The 21,038-nt window shown below is 48.5% G+C and overlaps 1 protein-coding gene across 1 annotated transcript in view; it reads right to left on the bottom strand.

Moving 5' to 3' along the window:
- VWF (von Willebrand factor) overlaps positions 1 to 21,038 on the bottom strand; it is a 134,268-nt gene that overhangs the window by 51,991 nt on the left and 61,239 nt on the right. The window contains exons 18-24 of the mRNA XM_035028418.1: positions 17,360 to 17,520; positions 9,806 to 9,909; positions 8,461 to 8,599; positions 5,765 to 5,899; positions 3,355 to 3,501; positions 702 to 842; positions 384 to 497 (exon numbers count right to left, since the gene is read on the bottom strand). Of these exons, the coding sequence (XP_034884309.1) occupies positions 384 to 497; positions 702 to 842; positions 3,355 to 3,501; positions 5,765 to 5,899; positions 8,461 to 8,599; positions 9,806 to 9,909; positions 17,360 to 17,520 (941 nt within the window). The remainder of the gene's footprint in view (positions 1 to 383; positions 498 to 701; positions 843 to 3,354; positions 3,502 to 5,764; positions 5,900 to 8,460; positions 8,600 to 9,805; positions 9,910 to 17,359; positions 17,521 to 21,038) is intronic.

Below are 21,038 nucleotides of genomic sequence, written 5' to 3'. Positions count from 1 at the left end.
GGTTTTGTGAGGGCAGAGGGTGCTCAGGCCAGGCAGGAACAGGAAGATGAAATCCTGGCTTTTGTGTGGGAAACAAGATCATTTGGTGGAGGACAAGCCCTAAGACTGAGCCAAAAGAGAAGCACTGGCAGGTGCCCAGAAGAGCTACACCTTGCGTGGGAGGAAAAATGATTCACCGGCATCGCCCTCCTCCCACACGGGCCACTATGCTTTCTGTTTCCCAGCCTGAAGCCAAGAAAGGGAGTAAAGAGCTGACGTGATGATATAGATCATTTCCAAGCCTCCAAGGTGGCATCCTCAGTGCGAAGCTCATGCTCCAAGTGCCCGAGCCACGGGGCCAACCCTTTGCACTCTTCTGCCTCCATTTACCCCCAAGCCCTCACCAGCCTGTTGCAGTCCTGGAAAATATCACTGGTGAGGATCCTGCAGGAGGAGTCCACCATCGTCTGCTTCATGATGTTGTTGTGGCAGACAGCAGGAGACGAGTCCAGGGGCACCTGAGGAGCAGGGCAAGAGGACACAGACGGACCTCCAGTCAGTCAACCCAAAAGGATCCAAGAGACCCTCCTGGCCAGCCCTGCCACCTGGCTGTTCATACCACCCCACACCCCACCCCACCCCTCCAGCCCCCATGAGATGGGTGGGGACGTTCCGGGCAGCAGGCCTCGTGGCTCTGGGCCACACGGAGAGCCCAGACATACTTTGCTGGTGCCGGCACACTGCGGGTTCACTTTCCAGGAATTCCCAAAGTCCACCGGGTCCTCTTCCACCTGGAGGCTGCTGCTGGTGAAGTCATTGTTCTGGATGCCATCAAAATTCCCACAAAGGCCACACACCCGCTCCTGACAGACAAGATGAGATCATGAGCATCATAAACCTCAGGGCAAACTCTCTGATTTGGGAAAAGGAGGGCTCCCTGGGGCAACAGGGGGGCAGGCTCATCAGAGAAGGGGCGGCCAGCAGAGGGATGAGGACAGAGACCCAGAAGCAGACCAGGGCAATCAGCAAAGCCAGGTCCCCGCCGTGGTCTCTCCCAGGCTTCCTCACGCAGCCCATCTTAAAGCTAAACAAAGGTTATTCATGAAGACGGCAACCCGCCCACATCCCACAGTCCGTCAAGGGCGGAGGTGGAAATCAGGAAGCCTTGGCCCTGGTCGCTCCAGGATAAATCATCTCTCTCCCCAGTAATGCGCTGAGCAGAGAGAGGAGCTGCTTCAACATTATGTCAATGAGAGTGTCCAGGTCCAAAGAGGGAATGTTCTGGTCCTACTTTACTGCGGACAGGCGAGCCCATTATCTGAATGACCGCAGTCTGTCCAGAACAAGCTGGCCAGGATTCTGCCTATACTGAATGCCACCCGGGTCGACATCATATCTCATGTGTCTCCATGTTCACCTCTCATGAGTACAACATGCACGTGTGTGCAGCTACGGGTCCCGAACAAGTCATTACTGAATGAACAGAAACCGTCACATAAGGACTAGGTAAAGAACTAGAAATATCTGGACTGGAAAAGAAACAGTGCAATGCTCTTGAAACGTATTTAGAGCCCTGTCTTGGCACAGAGAGATGTGACTTGTTCTATTTCAGATTTGGTTTGGTACAAGGGTGAACTTATTGGGAAACACGTAAGAATGTTCTCACTGTTGAACAAAAGTCCTCATAGCCCCCAGAGTATGGCTCCTGTCCTTGTAAACTACCACTCATCCCAGCCCCTCCTCTCTAGCCACACTGGCCTCCTTGCTCAAACACTCCAAACACCATCCACAGGAGGGCCTTTGCTCATGTTATTCCACCTGCCTAAACTCTCTTGTCTGGATATTTATATGACTCACTCCCTCCCTTCCCTGAAGGCTCTGCTATATCACCTTTGCAGACAGGTCTTATTGGACCAACCAAGCTAAAATAATAGCTCCACTAGAATATGATCTCCACCAGGGTTGTGGTGGGCAACACCATGCGCCCCCCCAAAGATGTCCACGTCCTAATCCACACAGGGCAAAAGGAACTTTGCAGATGTGATTAGGTTAAGGATCTCAGGATGGAGAGGTGGTCCTGAACAATGTAGGTAGGCTCGGGATAATCACAGGGTCTTACAAGGGGCAGAGGAGGCGTCAGAGTAAGGAGAGTGAGGTGACAGGAGCAGAGAGGGAGATTGGAAGAGGCTGTGCTGTTCGTTTTGAAGGTGGAGGATGGGACCATGGGCCAAGGAATGTGGGCAGGCCCCAGAAGCTAGACCAGGCAAAGAAACCGGATTCTCCCCTAAAGCCTCCAGGAGAATGAAGCCCTGCCAACCAGCTTTATACTTTTGACCTCCAGAACCTTAAGATAATAAATTTATGTTGCTGTTTTAAGCCACTAAGTTTGTGGTAGTTTGTTATAGCAGCAACAGGAAACTAAGACAAGTTAAAACATATATATATATACACACCCATATATGTACATGTGGGTATGGATGTGTAGATACATATATAGATACATATATGTGTATATATAATAATATATATTATTCATAATAACAATATCTATATTATATATACACTATATGTGTGTGTGTGTGTGTGTATATATATGTATATATGGTTTTTTTCCCTACTTTATCCACAGTGCCCAGAACAGTGCTTGACACATACTAGAACTTAGTAAGGATTTGGTGAATAAACGACTGCGTGAATTGTTAATGCTTTCCAGAAAGAGAATGGGTGGCCACAAGAAGTAAGGGCCATGTAGCCTCACCTCAGCGCAGCTGAGATGACCGGTGCTGTCAGATATGCCCCTGAGACTAAATCAGCCACCAGAGTAGACAGAGCACTTGTCCCACACTCATCAGTTAGAAAAACAAAGTCCCAACACGCTGTCAGAACCTGGCCACAAATACCATCACTTTCACAAAAGCAGGGTATCAGCAGTTCTGCAAATAGCTCTCAAACCGGGCTGGTCGATGGCTCGATGGCAAGGCCACACCCCAAAATATTTTGCAGGGTTATCATAATAGTGTACGTGATCAGTTTGCCTCTTCAGGTTAAGAAACCTTAAGAAAAGCTGTTGCCTGATCTTTCGTTTCCTTCTTTTGTGGATATAAACTGCATGTCTAGCAAGGCTAGTCAAGGAACTGTTTGCTGGGTTGGGGGGGTGGGGGGACACCCACCATCTTTCCTACATGAGGCTAACTCAGGAAAACAGCCAAAGCTGACTCCGGGGACCTGGAATCCATGGTCATACTTGTGTCAGGAGGGAGACCGGGCTGGAGGACCACCCACGCTCACCCGCAACGGTGGGCAGGCCAGTGGGCTGAGGAAGGTGCAAACAGTAAGTCACAGACAAGATGAAGAGGAAACAGAAAATCCCCTGACCTGGTATGTCCGCTTCAGGCTCACGGAGATGCTCAGGCGGTGGTCCCAGACCACAGAGAGTGCCTTGCCCAGCAGCAGGATGACATACTGACCCGACTCCACCACCTCAAAGTGGGTCTCGTCCTTCATGGGCTTCTTCACATTCACCTGAAGGATGACAAAGCATGAGAACAGGGAGAGTGGAGGGCAGGCAGGAGTAACTGACTCCTCCCTCTACCCCGCACCCCTGCCTGCCACCACAGCCCTCCGGAACCACAGGCCGTTTGCCCCACCCGGTCAGAGCATGTCCCTTCCAGGCCAGCACCCTGCCTGGATGTTTCTGGGTCCATTTTGCCTATCACTGGCCAAGAATCCTATGACTAGCGGATGACAGCAGAGGTGGCAGCAAAATCATAATTAGGAGATTGGCCATTTCTGTACCAAAAAATGATTTTTGATACTTGATCATTAAATGCATGTGGTCCCCTAAATTGGTTTTAACATGAATATGATTTGAAGCATCTCTAGGCAATTCATGTAAAAATCTATCCGTTTATATAAATGAGCACTAGACTCTTCCCTTTCCTTCCCCCTTTCCCGCTCCCCAGAGTCCCTGTCACCAGAAGTCACTGCTGACAGAACAGGGAGACCATGGCAGAAATCACAGATTTCAGCTTCCAGAAGGACTCTGACCTGAGCCCTTGACTTAGCACAACTGTCGCCAATGCTGAATACTTAGAGCCCATTTCAGCATGTTTGGCTGACTAATTTGTAAAATTGAAGTCATTGCTAAGGGCCTGTCACCCCTTTGCAAGGGTTCTCTCCTTAGTGACATACCACATGCAGAGCTAATCTTAAGTGCGCATCTCCTATTCGATATCACCACGGTCATCCATCCTTTGAAAGAGTCGACACTGCTGACCCACAGTCAATAATGGGGAATTCTCCCCCCAATCCCCTGAGATCAGTGGTGCATATTTGCAAGAAGGCAGGGATGAGACCGTGGAACAAAATGAAGATACCAGGAGAGGTCTGAGCCCAGAGCCTGGCACTCCCTGGCACTCCACATGCAGATTCTGGGGTCCCACCCAGACCTATGAGTCAGAATCTCAGGGTGGACTCCAGGGTCAGTATCTTAAGATGCTAGGTGATTCTTGGGGCGCCTGGGTGGCTCAGTTGGTTAAGCGACTGCCTTTGGCTCAGGTCATGATCCTGGAGTCCTGGGATCGAGTCCCACATCAGGGTCCCAGCTCAGCGGGGAGCCTGCTTCTCCCTCTGACCTTCTCCCCTCTCATGCTGTTTCTCTCTCGCGCACTCTCTAATACATAAATAACTAAGATGCTAGGTGGTTCTTCTGTGCCCTTCTGAGAACCACTTCATAAACTCTTAGTACACAAGGACTGAATCTCTTTACTTCCCTTTGAGCTCCCTTAAAAATATTTTATCTGAAAAGAACTGGAAAACATAAGGTAAAAATCCCCCAAAACACCATTACTTCCCAAAATAAATGTTTATGTGTGTTACATATAATGTATACGTATATATTTGTGTATATGTCATTTATGTGTATATATATGATGTGTATATTTGTATATATATTATATATGTACAAATTACATGTGCACATGTATGTGTGTATATGTACATATGTATATATGATATACATGTATGTGATAGATGTATAGATATGTAGATATGATAGATATGTATGTGTATATGTGATCTATGTTTATATTATATATATGTGTATATGGTGTATGATATATGTATACATGCTACTTATATATTATATATGTATGTGTATACATATGTATGTATATATTACATGTGTACGTGTATATGTGTATACACGTATGTGATATGTGTATGTTAAATACGCACATATGTGTATGAATGTGTGTATATTGTATATGTATGTGCATGTGTGGATATGATATATATGTATTATGTGTATGGTACATACACATGTGTGTATATGTACACGTGTATGTATGATATGTGTATATCGTGTGTATACATGGGTGCATGTGTGTATATTGGTATGTGTATATATAATATTTGTGTATGTTTATATCTATATATTTAATATATAGATACCTATATGAAAGGGAAAGGCCTCCTGCCCTCCAATCCCCACTCCACCCTCCAGAGGTAAGCACTATTCTTTGGCAGATATAGTTACACGTTCTTTTCCACACACATCTCCGCACTTCATTTTATTAAAATGGGACTGCATTATCCATAGTCATCTGCAACTTGTTCTTCTCATAGATTATGTCAAGGTCACATGATACAGCTCTACCTCACGCTCTTTAATGGCTGTACAATATCCCATCACACAAGTTCTAAACAATGCTTGATACCTGCTCTTAATCAGCTGACAGAAGAACAAAGGGGGTATGAGGGTGGAGGGGATAAGGCTGGCACTCACCTCCCCATCAAACAGTTCAATCTCTCCTCCTTCCACCAGGATGGTGACCCGCTTCTTGCATTTCACTGAAGGGTAGCTGCACCCTTCGTTCCCCACCAGGATCCGGAAGGTCCCAGGATTACTGTCACAGTAATCCTGGAGAAAGGGGGTGCCAGGAGAGAAATATTATCTCTGCTACCTCTCCCCAGATCAGAAGATGGATATCTCATCATCTCAGACCATTGAAGGATACGTGTTAAAGGATGTTACCATTCCATGCACATGTGTGTGTGCGTGTGCGTGCATGTGTGACAGGGACAGAGAGAATGAAATTGAGAGAAAGGGAAAGAGAACGAGATGGGGGTGGGGAGAGAACGGACAGGTTTATCATCTTCAGCCATTACATATGAACCAGAATGCAAGCACGAGGAAGAGAAGGAGGGAGAGAGGGAGAGAGGGAAATGGCCTGTGGTATGCTTTGCTGAACATATCAGCCTAAAGGCCCCTACCTAGAACCTGTTAGTCCTTAGTCTTACCCAGCTAACTAGGACAGTTTGACCACATTGGCACTTTGTGGCTCTCAATTCTGATTGAATCCCTCTGGACTGCTGGCCCAGAAATGTAACCAAAGGTCATTTGACACAGCTCCATGGTGCTGAGCTACCACCTCTGGTTGGGAATAGAGGATGAAGAAGTGCTGGTCCCTTGCTGGTCAGTTGCATAGAAGATTAAGGAAGGAGGGACACATTTCTAGCAAATATCTCCCCATGGTGACTATTGCTGTGGTATGACAGGAGAAAAAAAAGACACTCAGGAAAAGGTGTGAGCCTTGGTTCTGCCACTTATTAGATACATTGAGCAAGTCACTTACCTCTTTCACACCCCCCACACACACACATAAACATGCACACACATAATCTGTCCCTCTAAAAGACAGAATCAGCCAATACTGGGATTAAGTTAAATGGGTCTGTGTTGAGTTAATGGGATTGTGGAGGGTAAATGAGGGAACAAAGATACAGATGCTTTATACATGGTTCTTGTCATCAGCTGAGATTTGGCTAAAAAAGAGTCAAGTCAGGGCGCCTGGGTGGCTCAGTCATTAAGCATCCACCTTCAGCTCAGGTCATGATCCCAGGGTCCTGGGATCGAGCCCCACATCGGGCTCCCTGCTGAGCGGGAAGCCTGCTTCTCCCTCTCCCACTCCCCCTGCTTGTGTTCCTGCTCTCGCTCTCTCTCTCTCTCTGTCAAATAAATAAATAAAATCTTTAAAAAAAAAAGAGTCAAGTCTTGATAAGGAAGAAGGGAGAAAAGGGAGGATCCAGGACAAAGTATCAGAAGGGACAAAAGGACTAGCTATGAAGGAAAACAAGCAACTCACAAAGAAGCACAATTTGAAAGGACTCTAAAACTGGCCCACTTGGGAAAGCTTTGTCTGGGCAGGGAAAAGCTGGGGAGCAGTAGATCTGGCCAGCTACTTCTCATGGCACTGAATTAGTCTAGTCATGTTTTCTGGATGCTCATATTTGAAATCGGCTGGGTGGTTGAGTTCTAGGGCTGGTGTACCTCATCTTTTGCTACCAAGGTTGGGAGGCAGATAATCAAAAGACGGGCTGCCATATATAATCTGCAGCAAAGTTCCAGAATACATGCCAGGTTCATAAGTGTCAGTAAAACCATCTCATGATGTACATGCCCTGTGTCCCCAATACACTGCATGCCTCTCTGGGGCCACACTGGGGCATGGGAGATAGAGGCTCGGTTAGTTGGTGTTATTGCTCACTCCCAGCATGCTCTGCGCACAGCGCCTCAGTGCTGCTGCCCGTTCCGCCCCACTCCCAGCATGCTCTGCAGACATGCATGCTCAGGCACCCTCACTGCCTGACTCATGGGGCCCCACAGCTCTGTCTCTGGGGCTGAGGCTCCTAGGGGTTTGTGGTCCTCCCTTTAGACCACGCCAAGCTCCTACCGCTCCTCCAGAGAATGGAGACAGAGAGACCACATTTGTTTAAAGCTTCACAGTCAAGTTGTCTCATCCCTCATGAGAAAAGCACTCATACCTCCTTGCTTACTCACTTTGGTGTCAACCAGCAAGAGGAGCTTACAGGAGTCCACACGGTGGAGAGAGGGAGGTAGAGGGGCCGGTGCCCTTACTCACCAGCTAGGATTTCCTGGGCAATATGACTTTTCTGTACCCCACCCCCCTTCTGAACTGCACTAGGTTGGAAATGGAAATGGCGGACAATAGGATCATAGGGCAGGAAGCCGACTCCAGAGATTATTCCAACCGTCCTGTCCTGGGCCGCTCACCAGGGCACTAGCAGTAAGGGTGAGGGGGCTCAGTCTAGCCTGGGCTCCCCTTCCCACTGTGCGTCCTGACAGGCTGTGTCTGCCAAAAGGAACCGATGCGTTTTTCTAACTCCATGTGGGTGCTAACTTGGGCTGGTGGTTGCCTTGCCCCCACACCCATCCCAGTCAACAAAGGAACTTCTGCCCTATCCTCGCTAGTCTCCAGGTCAGCTGAAGGAAAATGGACCATTGCTCTGAGTTTCAGGCCCCTCTTTTATGGGCTGGAAAATTGCTGCAGTAGAAATCAGCCCCAGGACTCTTTCTACAGACAGAACAGCAGAATCTGACCCAGAAACCCCCAAAGGGCAGTCAGCAGCTCCTGGCCCCTCCGGGAGACAGACAGCACCCCCGCCCTCCCTCACTCTCACCTGCACCAGGACGTACTGGCACTCCCCGGGGAACAGGTATTTGAGCCCGTCGAAGGTGAGGTAGTGAGCCATGCCGATGGCAGAGCACGTGGCGTCACACACGTGGTCCGTGCAGTTCCACTTCCGGTCCCGACAGACGCTAGGAACAGTAATGGCCAGGATGACCAGCTGGGTACTGTGGTGTGGGGGGCTCTTCGGGGCATTGGGGAACGAGAGACAATGAAGGAACAGATTGCCGTGGGGTGCCACCCAACCCTCCAGGAAGCCTCTAGAAGTGAAGGACCTGTGGGGTGTGGATGTGGGAACGCAGTTTGCAGTCATAAACGGTCACATTTTTAGAGCACAAGGCCAAGGAGGAGAGAGGGAAGCCATGCTGCTCTCCTGTTACAAGGGGAAAAGTGAAGCAAAGAAGCAAACAGGTCCCCCAAGGGGATCGGGCAGCCAGGGGAAGAAGCCCAGATGCTCTGAGGACCCCCTGCTATGAATTTGCTTGAAGTTCAGCCTCCCTGGAAGTTGCTGAGAATGGCCATGGCCATGGGATCTCTACAGAACAGAGACACTGAGGTTGAGAGCCCTCTGAGGTGAACCGGGAGAACTAGACACAACAGAAGGAAAGTTCTGAGCTGGGAAAACAGTGATCAACCATCAACTTCTGCCAGGAGAGGTTTTGTGTGTACATAGCTCTGTTTAAATCTAGTTATTTGCTCACTGCCACAGCGCACATCCCCCACCACCCTGTAACCAGAGCTGACATCAGGAAGCCCATTCTGTGCATCAGAGGTGGTAAGCTCAGACCTCAGGCCCGAGAGACAGCTAAGCCCCTTCCAGGTGCTAGCCCTTCCCACCTCTGTCCACGTGGGCCTTCCCCTGAAGCTGCGCACAGCCCAGAAGTCATGGCATGATGAGTGAGCCAGTGAAGGGTGGCCACAGAGAAGAAGAAAACCAGCCTCCCTCAGAAGGTCTTTTTTGAACCATGCCATTACAAGGACAGTTGCAGTATGCTTAGAGGACAGTATGAGTCCAGAGAGGGACCTTCCAAACCCCATGTCTTTTGGCAGCTTGTTCACACATGCAATGACCCATATGGGCCAAGGTCCTTCTTGGAAACACTACTCTCCGGGAGAGTGTCTATGCAGGGTCAGCACAGGAGAGGACACAGATTCTCCTCCACTTTACAGATAGAGAAACAGTGGCACAGAGAAAAGGAAAAAGAATAACCATGTTCCCCCAGGGTGCTGGAGGCAAGTGCCAGAGGCCCTGTGGCTGTGTCAGTTCCCGCGTCCCCACTCCCGCTCACCCCACCCCAATGGCTCGGTCCCCAGGCAAGCCTCTCCCAGGGGCTCACCAAGTGTTGCAGTCAATTTTCACGGTTTCTCCTGGGGCATACTCTCTGCCCTGGTGGAAGCAGGGACACCTTTCCAGCGCCACACACTTGTTCTCATGTCGGACCTAAGGGAAAGGAAGCCAAATGCCTTGGGGGCCATAGTGAGTGATCTAAAGCCCTGCTAGGAAGACAGCCTCGGCCACAGGCCAGGCCAGGGAACCCACGCGCAGGCTGGGGCTCGGCAAACATGCGCATCCATCCACACGGACCTCCCCCCACCCTGTCGCCGCTCAGCTGGAGACACTCCAACCACCCTCTGCCCTCATACCCTGCTGGGACCGTGGTGGAGACTGGTAATCTGTGGCCAAAGCCCCTGGAATGTGCATAGCTTAGACGCAGTAATTCCACGCAGAGGATTTCTCCAAAGGAAATAGACTTAGGGACAAAGGTTAACGTAGAATCATTTATCATTGCAAAAAATGGAAACTACCAAGTATTTGACAATAGGAAAATGATGAACTCCATTAAGGAATCGCCAGGTAACGGTGTGCTCTGGAGCTATTGGAAAGGCCCTTTGGAAGACTCTTAAACGCTGTGAAAGATACTGACGCTGTTCATTTTTCAAACAGGAAAAACTGTACATACATATGATCCCAATTATAAAACTACATATGTATATATATGAAAACTATACACACACACACATATATATATATGTATGTCAAAAAAAGACTAGAAGGAAATACAGAAGTTCCATCCAAATCCAAATCCAAGCGATAGAGGAATAGGGGAATTTTATTTTCTTCTTTGGTTTTTAAAGTTTTTTTTCCCAAATGTTCATCAATGAGCCTGTATTATGTTTACAATGGAAAAGATGGATGATATATTTAATAAAATTTAAATGCATTTAATATGCTGGGGGTGAAGGCTGCCTACTGGCCATAGACAGGGATGGACCAAAACCAGAGTCTGGGGGCTTGTTCAAGCCTGCAAGCCCGCTCCTCACCCAGTCCCCCGAGATTCTGACACCCTCCATGGGGGTATGCTCTGCTTCCCTGCCCTCCACCCACAAAGAAAGCACTATGTGAGCATGTTATACTCTTCAGGTCTGTAGGGCCCAGGGGGACAAAAGAAGTAAGACCCACTGACCCCAATGGGCTCCGGAAGAGCTGTCCAAACCCACTCTGACCCCAGTGTGTAGACATGCTTCTGTCCCAGCCCCAGGAGGCAGCCCTGGACATCTGCTCTGGCATGGCCTAATATAGGTGATTGAGAAGAACCCTGGGTCACCCTCAGGGGGAGGGACCATGACACTTTGGTGCCAGAGCTACCTAAGGGGTGAGAAGCTCCCGGTATGTCAGGATCCGTTTGCTCCCGTCACTACTCAGACAAGCCTGAGTTCCCAGGACTTGGAACCAGACAAAGTCCTGGGGACAGGGCAGTCTTGGCCTGAACAAAGGGCTTTTGTGTCAGGGACCAGAGGCTAAAGTAGTGTGTGTGTGTGTGTGTGTGTGTGTGTGTTTGGGGAAGGGATGGGAAGAATAGCCTCCATTGCTTAACCACCACCTTCACCCAACCCTAAGTCCTCAACACCTAAGTCAAGGGGGAGGGTTGGAGCACAGAGAATGAGGAAGAGGCAGGTCTGCCATGTCCCATTCTCAGAAGACAATGAGCTTAGGCGCCCCGTAGGGAAGATGGCAGCTTGGGAGGCACAGGGAGGAGGTGACCAATGTCTTTCTATCACAGCCTTCATAAGCTGTCACAATTAGGGTTCATTCCCACATATCCATCCCTCTCCCCCAAGCTTCATCTGCTCTGACTTAAGTCCAGGGCCTGCCACCTAGTGGCTACTCTAAGAATGACCGATGCATCTGCTGGGGAAGCTCAGCGAGCTCTCCAACACCCACACCTACCACCGATGGACACCAGACAGTAAGTCTCCTTATTGGAAACATTATGTGAGACAAAAGTGATGCACAGGGATGGATTCCAGGAGACAGAGCCCTGCTCGCCTCACCTCACCTCAGCTCAGCTCACCTCAGCTCACCTCAGCAGAACATGAGCTACCCCTTCTCCTTCGAGCAGGCTGAGTGGAGGCTCCCACACCTCTTGGTCTGCATGCTGGCTGTTTTTACCTCTCTCCAGGATATTCAGCCCGTTGACAAAAAGTCCTGCACACCCATGGCTCAGGTGGCCCTCCCCCAGCCCAGGGGTGAGTCCCAGCCCCACTCCAGTGGACATAAACTTCAATCCCAGCCTGGTCATGACATAATGCCACCACTGAGCAGCTCCCATTTCCTCCTCCTGCGCTCTCACTGACAAACCACATGGCTCCTCTCTGCCCTGACTCACTGATGGATTACAGTAGTAAAATAGGACCTTGGTACTGGAGGAGGACTGCTATAGACAACAGGGGTGTGGAGTTAGTTCCACAAGTGACAGCTAGAGAGGGGACAAAGCATAACCTTAAAAGGAAAGAAGAGGGTTTCCAGGCCTCACCTCAGTCCTGCCTCCGACTTGGGAGAGAAGATCAAATAACACCAGCCCAGCCAAAAACACCCAGAGAGCCCTAAAGCATTAAAAAAAAAATCCCTGGAGATAGAAAAATAAAAGCACAACACAGGGGATGAACAGGATCTAGATGAGGACTGGGCGGACACGTAGGGTAAGCCAGGATAGCAGTCCCCAACTGGGAAACGTCGCTTGAACATCATGTTCAAAATGAAGAGAACCATCTCTGCCTAGTGTTTGTTCCTTTGGGACACCAGAAGAATAAGATAAAGTTAACAAAGGCCCTTCCAAGACTTTGGAAGAAAATAGGCAGAAATCGCTGTCACTATTCATCAACCTGGGACATCCTGAGGAAGAATGGTTCATGCCAAGAACATGGTACTAGGTCTTGGACAGCTTCAAGAAAAATTATGAAGTAGAAAAAAATTGGTTTTGTTACTCTTCTGTGAAAAGGCCCCATCCCCGCCCCCCACCAGCCCCCTTGCATGAACACCATACTGACCCATTCTCCAAAATCTTTTTTGCCTTCCAACTATCCTTTGTTCGTTCTCCCTATCCCATCAATACTTCCAGCTCAACGCAGCTGATTTCAACTAAATGTTTGTTAAGGAGGAAAGAATCTGATTCAATAATTCATACTAAGGGGTGAATGACTTCCTATGAGGATTTATAAGTCTGTAAGCTTTCTAAAACTCTTGTTAACCAAAATGAATTTATGCTCATTATATGTCAGTAAATCTGATTAGGTGACCAATCATATAAGGAGTCAGAGATATTTTTGAGACAGAAAGGCTTTTGGGCCTTTTAAAATTACATCTCATAGGATTTACAGTGCCCACATGTGAGGCCCACCCTGGATGGGCCCCAGAGCCCCAAACTCCCCATTTCAAAAAAGCAATGCCAAAGTCTTTTTACTCTTCATATTGGGTCAGTGAGAAAACCAGGCATCAAAGGACCAGAGAGATGAACATGTTTCCCAGCTGCCAAGGGCTTCCTCGTAGCAGCTGAACTAGGTACCAGCTAGGAAAGTGTCATTACTAGATTTCGGAGGGTAAGTGAGCATCCCCCAAACAGGGGTGCCACACTTTCCAAGACCACCTCACTGGAGGGAGGGAGGCAAATAGGGCTAAAGGAGCCCAGTCGGACTCAGAAACCAGGATTTCCACTATAGAACTACGTAGCCTTGGTTCTGGTGGTTCTGGTTCCTGTCTTTCCTCAGACTCCCTTGTGATAGAAAGGGCAGAAATCATGAGTCCTTAGGGCTTCTCACTTCCCCACTGGATACTGTTCCTGAAGAGAATTAACAGGGTGGCTGGAATGAGTGAGCTGGACACTGGGTTGTGCTTTGCTGTCACCTCGTGGTGAAAATGGGTAATAGTCTAACAAAGGCAAATTCACTCAATTTTTGAACTAAAGAAAAAGATAGAAATTTTTCTAATGCAACCCCCTTATTTGTTTGATCTTATGGGCCTCCGAATGTGGACACTGAGGTCTTAAAATTGCTCCCAGTGTGTGCTGATTTCCTATAGCATCTCTCCATTCATAATATGATTCATAGTTTTTCTCCCCAAGCTTCTAACAGCGGTCATCAAAGTACCACTTATTAAGCAACTTCCATGGCCCCGCCACTGTCACCGCCAGTCCTCCCAACTACCCTCCTAACCCAGTTTTACAGGTGAGAAAAATCAGACTCAAAGATTTTAAATGACTTGCCATTCTGTTAAGTAAAAGTCAGGAGCCAGGATTCACACACAGAAGGACGGGACTTCAAGTCAGTGCCTTTTCCACGCAGCCTCTCCACCAACAGTTTATCAGGGAGGGCGGCACTGGCCACATATCAAAGGCATCCCTCTGACTTTGTTCCATGCAAAGAGACCTCTGCACCAGCGGAAGGAGCAGATGAAGTGGCCGGGAAACCCCATCTCTAAGCAGGTGCCAAGCCTGGCACAAACTGCAAAGAGGAAGGACCCCCAATCCATTCCCAACATTTTCAGACAGTTGCTGCTGGCCTTACAGTAGATGCTGAGTGATGCCTTGTACAGGGAGAGGCGGTCTTCAACCGAGAGCAGCACTGCTCAAAGCGTGGTCCCCGGCCAGTGCCGGTCTGTGATGATGTGAGTACGTAAAAGGAGTAGGTGCTGGGACAATCATATGGCAATTGGCCTGAGTAATACATCACGTCTGAATCTAATAAAAATGGGGGGGGGCTCATATTTTGTATGTCCTTGCTTTTTGTTTCCTTTTTTTCTGATCATTTGTTTCTATTGTATTTACAAAAGCATTGGTCCACGACAGATCGAAAATGTAAGAAAACAGGCCCTTCACGGATCTCTCCTGTGGACAGGAGGAGGTCGGCAAAGCCTCTGAGACTGAGCCTTGGTTATTTACGGAAAGAATTAAAGCTATCCCTATGATTCTGTAAGCACTTTCACCTACAACCCCTTCGGGCCCGCAGCCAACGCGTGATGAAGACAGAACGAGAATTATGTGCCCATGTCACAGATAAGGCAACTGAGGCTCAGAAAAAGAACGAACGCTCACCCAAGGGTGAGTGAAGCCTGAACAGAGAGCTCGGCCCCCTACCCTGTTCCTACTCAAGTGCTCTTTCTGCTCCCCTAGATCTGGCCCCTGCTCAAGTGCACAGAATGAAGAATCCCCGACCTCTTCCCCCAAACCCTCGGTCCCGTGCCACATCCTCACACCTCTCCCTGGGGACAGGCCGCACAGAGAAACACCCCTGGGTAGGATGTCTACACCGCGGGTCCAAACAGCTCCTTTGTCTTTGCATTGCGGCCAGGAATATGCGTCTGGTGCAGTAGGCTGCACGCTGCGCACCTCAGAAATCACGGACTTCTCTGCTCTGCTGAATCTGGCCTCAATGATTCGCACCTCCATCGGCATCCTAATGAACCAGTTGTGAAAAGAACCCAAGCTCTTACACTCTGACCCTTTGAGCTTAGAATCCCCTGCGGTTGAGGTTAGAGTCATCTTGTCGTATGACAGATACCTAAAGACTGTCCTCAGAGGGCGCGCCAGGCGCTTTGGGAATGCCAGGGAGCTCCTGATGGTGTGCCCACATCCTATGCGTGAGGTCTCACTCTCCACTGGGGATTTGGGACCGTGATGCAGCTGTTGTGGTTATTATCTAAGATGATCTGTTCTGTTTACTTCATTGGGGAAAAAAAAAAAAAAAGGTTTATCTAAGAGTCTCTGATGCTGACATAATCCCCTGAGTGATGCCCCTTTTCTTGCCAGAGGCTTCTCTGATGTCTGGAGAATTGCTCCTCCGGGTACAGTGAAGGGACAGTCAAATAAGAGCCCCTCGGGGTAAAAAGAGCAATACAGAAGCTTCCTCTCCCCCATCCTATTTCTTGCCCCTAGCCAGCCCTGAGTCTGTCCTCCTCAGTTAGCCTCCTTGAATGGCCCCCTCCTGCAAAGGCACCAAACAAGACCTTCCAGGTGGGGGTGCTCCCAGGCCAATCTCTAGCTCCCCCATTAGAAAAGACAGTTCAGAATTGTCAGAGACTAAGGCAAAGGGGAAGACCCCAGGGAGAGTGAACAGCTAGTCTCTCTGTCTTGGAGGAGGGCTGGAGGGAAAGGAGATAAATCACGTGCCCTGCACACACCCCAACGCACAGCCTGCCTGAGGGCCGCCAGTGATGGGTCCCAGTTCCCTCTGCAGGATATTGGCAGCTCCCATGGCCCAGGACCCTGCCCCTCAAGCCAAGGCCTGGGCATCACTCACGCCCTGTACAGTCATATAGGAGAGCCATCCTGCCCCCTCCCGTTTTGGCCTCTACAACTCCTGCCCCAGCCCCACACTACTCATTTTGGGTACTGGGGAATCAGACTCAAGGAAAGCAAGAAGACATGATGCTTTTGAAAGAGAAAAACCCAGAAGTTACAACCTTCAGGGTGACAAGAATAACCTGTGTATGCAGTCGACCCTCCCCCTCATCCACAGGGATACATTCCAACACCCCCAGTAGATGCTTAAAATCACAGAGAGGACCAAGCCCCATATATACTGTTTTTTTCCCTATACACTCATTCCTATGATAAAGTTTAATTTGTAAATCAAGCACGTAAGAGATTAACAGCAATAACTAAAAATAAAACAATTATAACACTATACCGTAAGAAAAGGTATATGGATGTGGTCTCTCTAAGTATCTTACTCTACCCACTCACCCTTCTTCTGGTGATGATGTGAGAGGATAAAATGCCTTCGTGATGAGGCGAAGTGAGAGGAATGGTGCAGACACTGGGACAAAGCGTTAGGCTACTTCAGGCACCTGCTTCTGGACCCTCGTTGACGGTGGGTAGCTTTCACTGCAGGCAGGGGGACGACCGTAATACATGTGTACAAAACTGGCCCACATGCAGGCTTGGGAGGGAGGTAAGGAGCCTGGGCCCCGTGCCAGCAGCCATCTAGAACCAGGTGGTAGAAACGCAGCATGCCTTGGACGATGCAAGGCATCCCGGGAACTGCTAGCCACAGGTTGTGTGTTAAGAGCTGGCCAGGACCTCGTGACTCACTTCACAGATGAGGAAAACCAGACTTGATGAGGGGAAGAGACTGGGGCTGGTCCTTGCTGGTGAAGTGGCAGCAACATCAACATCTTCTCTTGCAATAGAAAGTTCTACGCATATATGCAAATAATATGCAAATATATGTGCGCTGTCTCCTCTTCATAGGGGGAATGCAGCAGCCCTTGGGAAAATTCCAAGGGAAATACCTGTTTTCACGCGTAAGTATTTTCTGGAAATACTCGCTGTGCTTCCTGCGGCACCTCTATGCACAAAGTTCCAGTGTTTTTGTCAGATTTCATCAGGATGGACTCCAGACACTTTCCCACCATCTCTCTTCCCGGCTGTGGTGACTGAGGCAGCCACAGAAGACTGGAAGAAGTCCTCCACCCCTGCCCCCATCACCACCTTTGCCCCATTACCATTCTTGCTCAGCTCCTGTTTCTTCCTCTCTCTGCTCCCAAGCCACCTCCCCCCTGCTTAGCCCGCAGGGAAATGCAAGGCTGCCCACCCTCTGTGGCTCCAGTGGCTTACCATCCCCAGGGGGCAGAGGCAGCCGGAGACACAGCCTGTGCTCATGCACTGCAGGTCATAGTTCTGGCAAGTTTTGGCACACTCGAGCCCTTCAGCTCTCGGGTTATCAGTGGGGCACACCAACTTGACCATGGGGGGCCGGCAGGACAGGCTCCTTTTGCCTTGGAGGTAGAAGAAAGTAGAAGAGTCAATGCATCTCCCGTCCACACTGTCCTTGGTCCCCGCCCCCCACCACCAGAGCAGCCACTCACTTCCAGAGACCCAGCCGCCCACTCCCTGGGATCAGGTGCTCCAGAAGGCTTTGCCCTGAGCCAGGATCCCCCGGTGAGACTGGATGGCCGCCTCATCTACTCATCTGAGCCCCTGACCTTTGCCTACGTTGAAGGCATCCCTCCTGCCCTCTGCATCCCCATGTCAGCCCACTCCTCATTCCCCTTGAACCTACCGCAGCAAGTTGCATTAAATCAGGATGTACTGTGGAAATGTCCAGACCTAGGCTTTAAAGGACCTGTGTTTGGGTGCTAAAAAGGAACTTTTGTGGGCCCCAGCTGGACCGTTCATAAAATGGTCACAACTAATTTAGCCACAAAATCTTTAATGGGGACTTTGCTTCCATGTCATCCTCTGCCCAGCCACTGGCCACTCCATTTCTTCTGTTTAAATTTGCTACACTCTGTGTCTCTACACTCCTCCCTGCCCTCTCCGCTTTGTCATCCTCCATCTGATCACCTCTAATGCTACCTTCTGATGTACTATCTATTTTTTTTAAAGATTTTATTTATTTATTTGACAGAGAAAGAGAGAAAGAGTTCACAAGCAGGGGGAGAGACAGAGGAAGAGGGAGAAGCAGACTTCCCACTGAGCAGGGAGCCCCATGTGGGGTCCGATCCCAGGACCCTGGGATCATGACCCGAGCCGAAGGCAGACACTTAACTGACTGAGCCACCCAGGTGCCCCTCTGATGTACTATTTATTTTAATTATTTGTTGATTGCCCACCACCCCCACTAGAATACCAGAATATATGTTCCATGAAAGCAGGGGTTTTTTAGACTTTATTTATTAGAGAGAGAGAGACAGAGAGCACAAGCAGGAGGAGAGGCAGAGGCAGAGGGAGAAGCAGGCTCCCCACTGAGCAGGGGGACGTGGGGCTCGATCTCAGGACTCCGAGACCATGACCTGAGCCGAAGGCAGACACTTAACCGACTGAGCCACCCAGGCACCCTGAAAGCAGGGGTTTTGTCTCCTTTGTACATGGATGTATCCTATTTCCTGACAGTTGGTGGGTAACAATGACTGAATAAATGATGACAGGAGGATTGCTACAGCACTTTCCTTTCAAAAACCCAGATGCACCTCACAGCATTTATATCTGACTATACAGAGCACTTACTATCTCCTGTGGACAAGTTCCAGCCTTACTTTTAAACAGAAACTTTTGTTAGGAAGCTGAAACCCTAAAAGACTAAGTGGACCTTCCAAACTGCACAAAATTCTAGGAGCTTCCTGACATAAATAAATAAATAAATAAAGCATCTTCCAGGGACTATAGGCCAGAAAACAGCCAAGAGGGTGGTGACACAAGCAACCGTCGGAGAGGGGGACAGAAGGACTTAGTGACCCTCAGGTCCACTGTGGACTGAATGTCCTGCCCCCTCAAAATTCACATGTTGACCCTAAAGGTAGTGGTGATAGGAAGCCAGCCCTTTGGGAAGTGATGGGGGCCCTGAGGGTGGAGCCCTCACAGATGGGATTCATGCCCTGATGAAGAGAGCCCACCGAGCTGCCCAGCCCCTCTTGCCCTATGAGGACACGAGAAGTCTGCAACCCTCACCGGGACCCTGCTAGCACCTTGACCTTGGACTTCCAGCCTCCATAACTGTGAGAAGTGCATTTACAAGACAAATACAGAAATACAGAAATCTGTATTTCTCACACTTAAACCACCTAGTCTGCAGTATTTTGCTATGGCAGCCTGAAAGAAAGAGACAAGGTTGCAAGTTCTGATTTCAACTTCTGAGCCACCCACGTACTTGGGATCTTGCCCCAGCTCAAGGCTGAGAGATACTCCCCAAGCAGTCACACGCGGCATTCTGACTTCTCTCCCAGGGCAAACTGGAGAACACACAGAGCACACACCTGGGTCACTTGGAAAGATGGGGTCTTGAGGGAAGAGAAAGGCAGAGAGAGGTGGTCAAGCTGGAGGTTGAAAATAGCCCATGTATCTGTCTAAAATCATTCCTCCTCCTCTACTGGGATAGTCTTTTCTAAGCAAGTCTCCATCTGGAAGCCAATTAATTCTCCCTGATCATAAACGTGAATATGGTCCCACCAGTGTCAGGCCAGCCCCTTCTCCCTTCTGTGCCTTGTCCTTAAACAGTGTAGCAACTATTAGGACCTTCAAACTGAGAACAAAGGGTCCAAGATCCCTGCATTCAAATCCATCTTAAAAGCTTTCTAAACAGGTGTCCTTGTCATTAAAGACCTAAATGTGAGACCTGAAACCATAAAAATTCTAGAAGAGAGCACAGGCAGTAATCTCTCTGACATCGGCTGTAGCAACTTTTTTCTAGTTAGGTCTCCTGAGGCAAGAGAAACAAAAGTTAAAATGACCTATTGGGACTACATCAAAATAAAAAGCTTCTGCACAGTGCAGGAAACAATCAACAAAACTAAAAGGCAACCTACTGGAATGGGAGAAGATATTTGCAAATGACATATCTGATGAAGGGTCAGTATCCAAAATATATAAAGAACTTACACAACTCAACACCCAAGAAACAAATAATCCAATTAAAATATGGGCAGAAGACATGAACAGACATTTCTCCAAAGAAGACATCCAGATGGCCAACACACACATCCAGATGGCTCAACATCACTCATCATCAGGGAAATGTAAATCAAAACTACAATGAGATATCACCTCACATCTGTCAGAATGGCTAAAATGAACAACACAAGAAACAACAAGTGTTGGTGAGGATGCAGAAAAAGGGGAACCCTCTTGCACTGTTGGTGGGAATGCAAACTGGTGCAGCCACTCTGGAAAACAGTGTGGAGGTTCTTCAAAAAAATTAAAAATAGAATTACCAATAATTCCAATAATTCCACTACTTGGTATTTACCCAATGAAGATAAAAACACTACTTCAGAAAGATGCATGTACCCCTATATTTACTGTAGCATTATTTACAGTAACCCCCCTATGGAAGCAGCCCAAGTATCCATCGACAGATGAATGGATAAAGATGTGGTATATATATATATATATACAATGGAATATTATCCAGTCATAAAAAGAATGAAATCTGGCCATTTGCAACAACATGGATGGAGCTAGAGAGTATAATGTTAAGCAAAATCAGTCAGAGAAAGACAAATACCATATGATTTCATTCATATGTGGAATTTAAGAAACAAAACAAAGTAGCAAAGGGGAAGAAGAGAGAGAGAGATAGAAACTAAGAAACAGACTCAACTCTAGGGAACAAACCTCTGGTTACCAGAGTGGAGGTGGGTGGGGACACAGGGGGAAATAGGGGATGAGGATTAAAGAGTGCACTTATCATGATGAATAAAAATAAATTAAAATGATTAGATAGATGATAGATGATAGATCGATAGATAGATGATAGATAGATAGATAGATAGATAGATAGATAGATAGATAGATAGAT

Source organism: Mirounga leonina, unplaced genomic scaffold, assembly GCF_011800145.1.
Source record: "Mirounga leonina isolate KUSES-001 unplaced genomic scaffold, KU_Mleo_1.0 Mir_201, whole genome shotgun sequence".
NCBI lineage: Eukaryota > Metazoa > Chordata > Mammalia > Carnivora > Phocidae > Mirounga > Mirounga leonina.
Note: the sequence above shows the minus strand (reverse complement) of the source record. Positions and strands in the feature narration are given on the sequence as shown.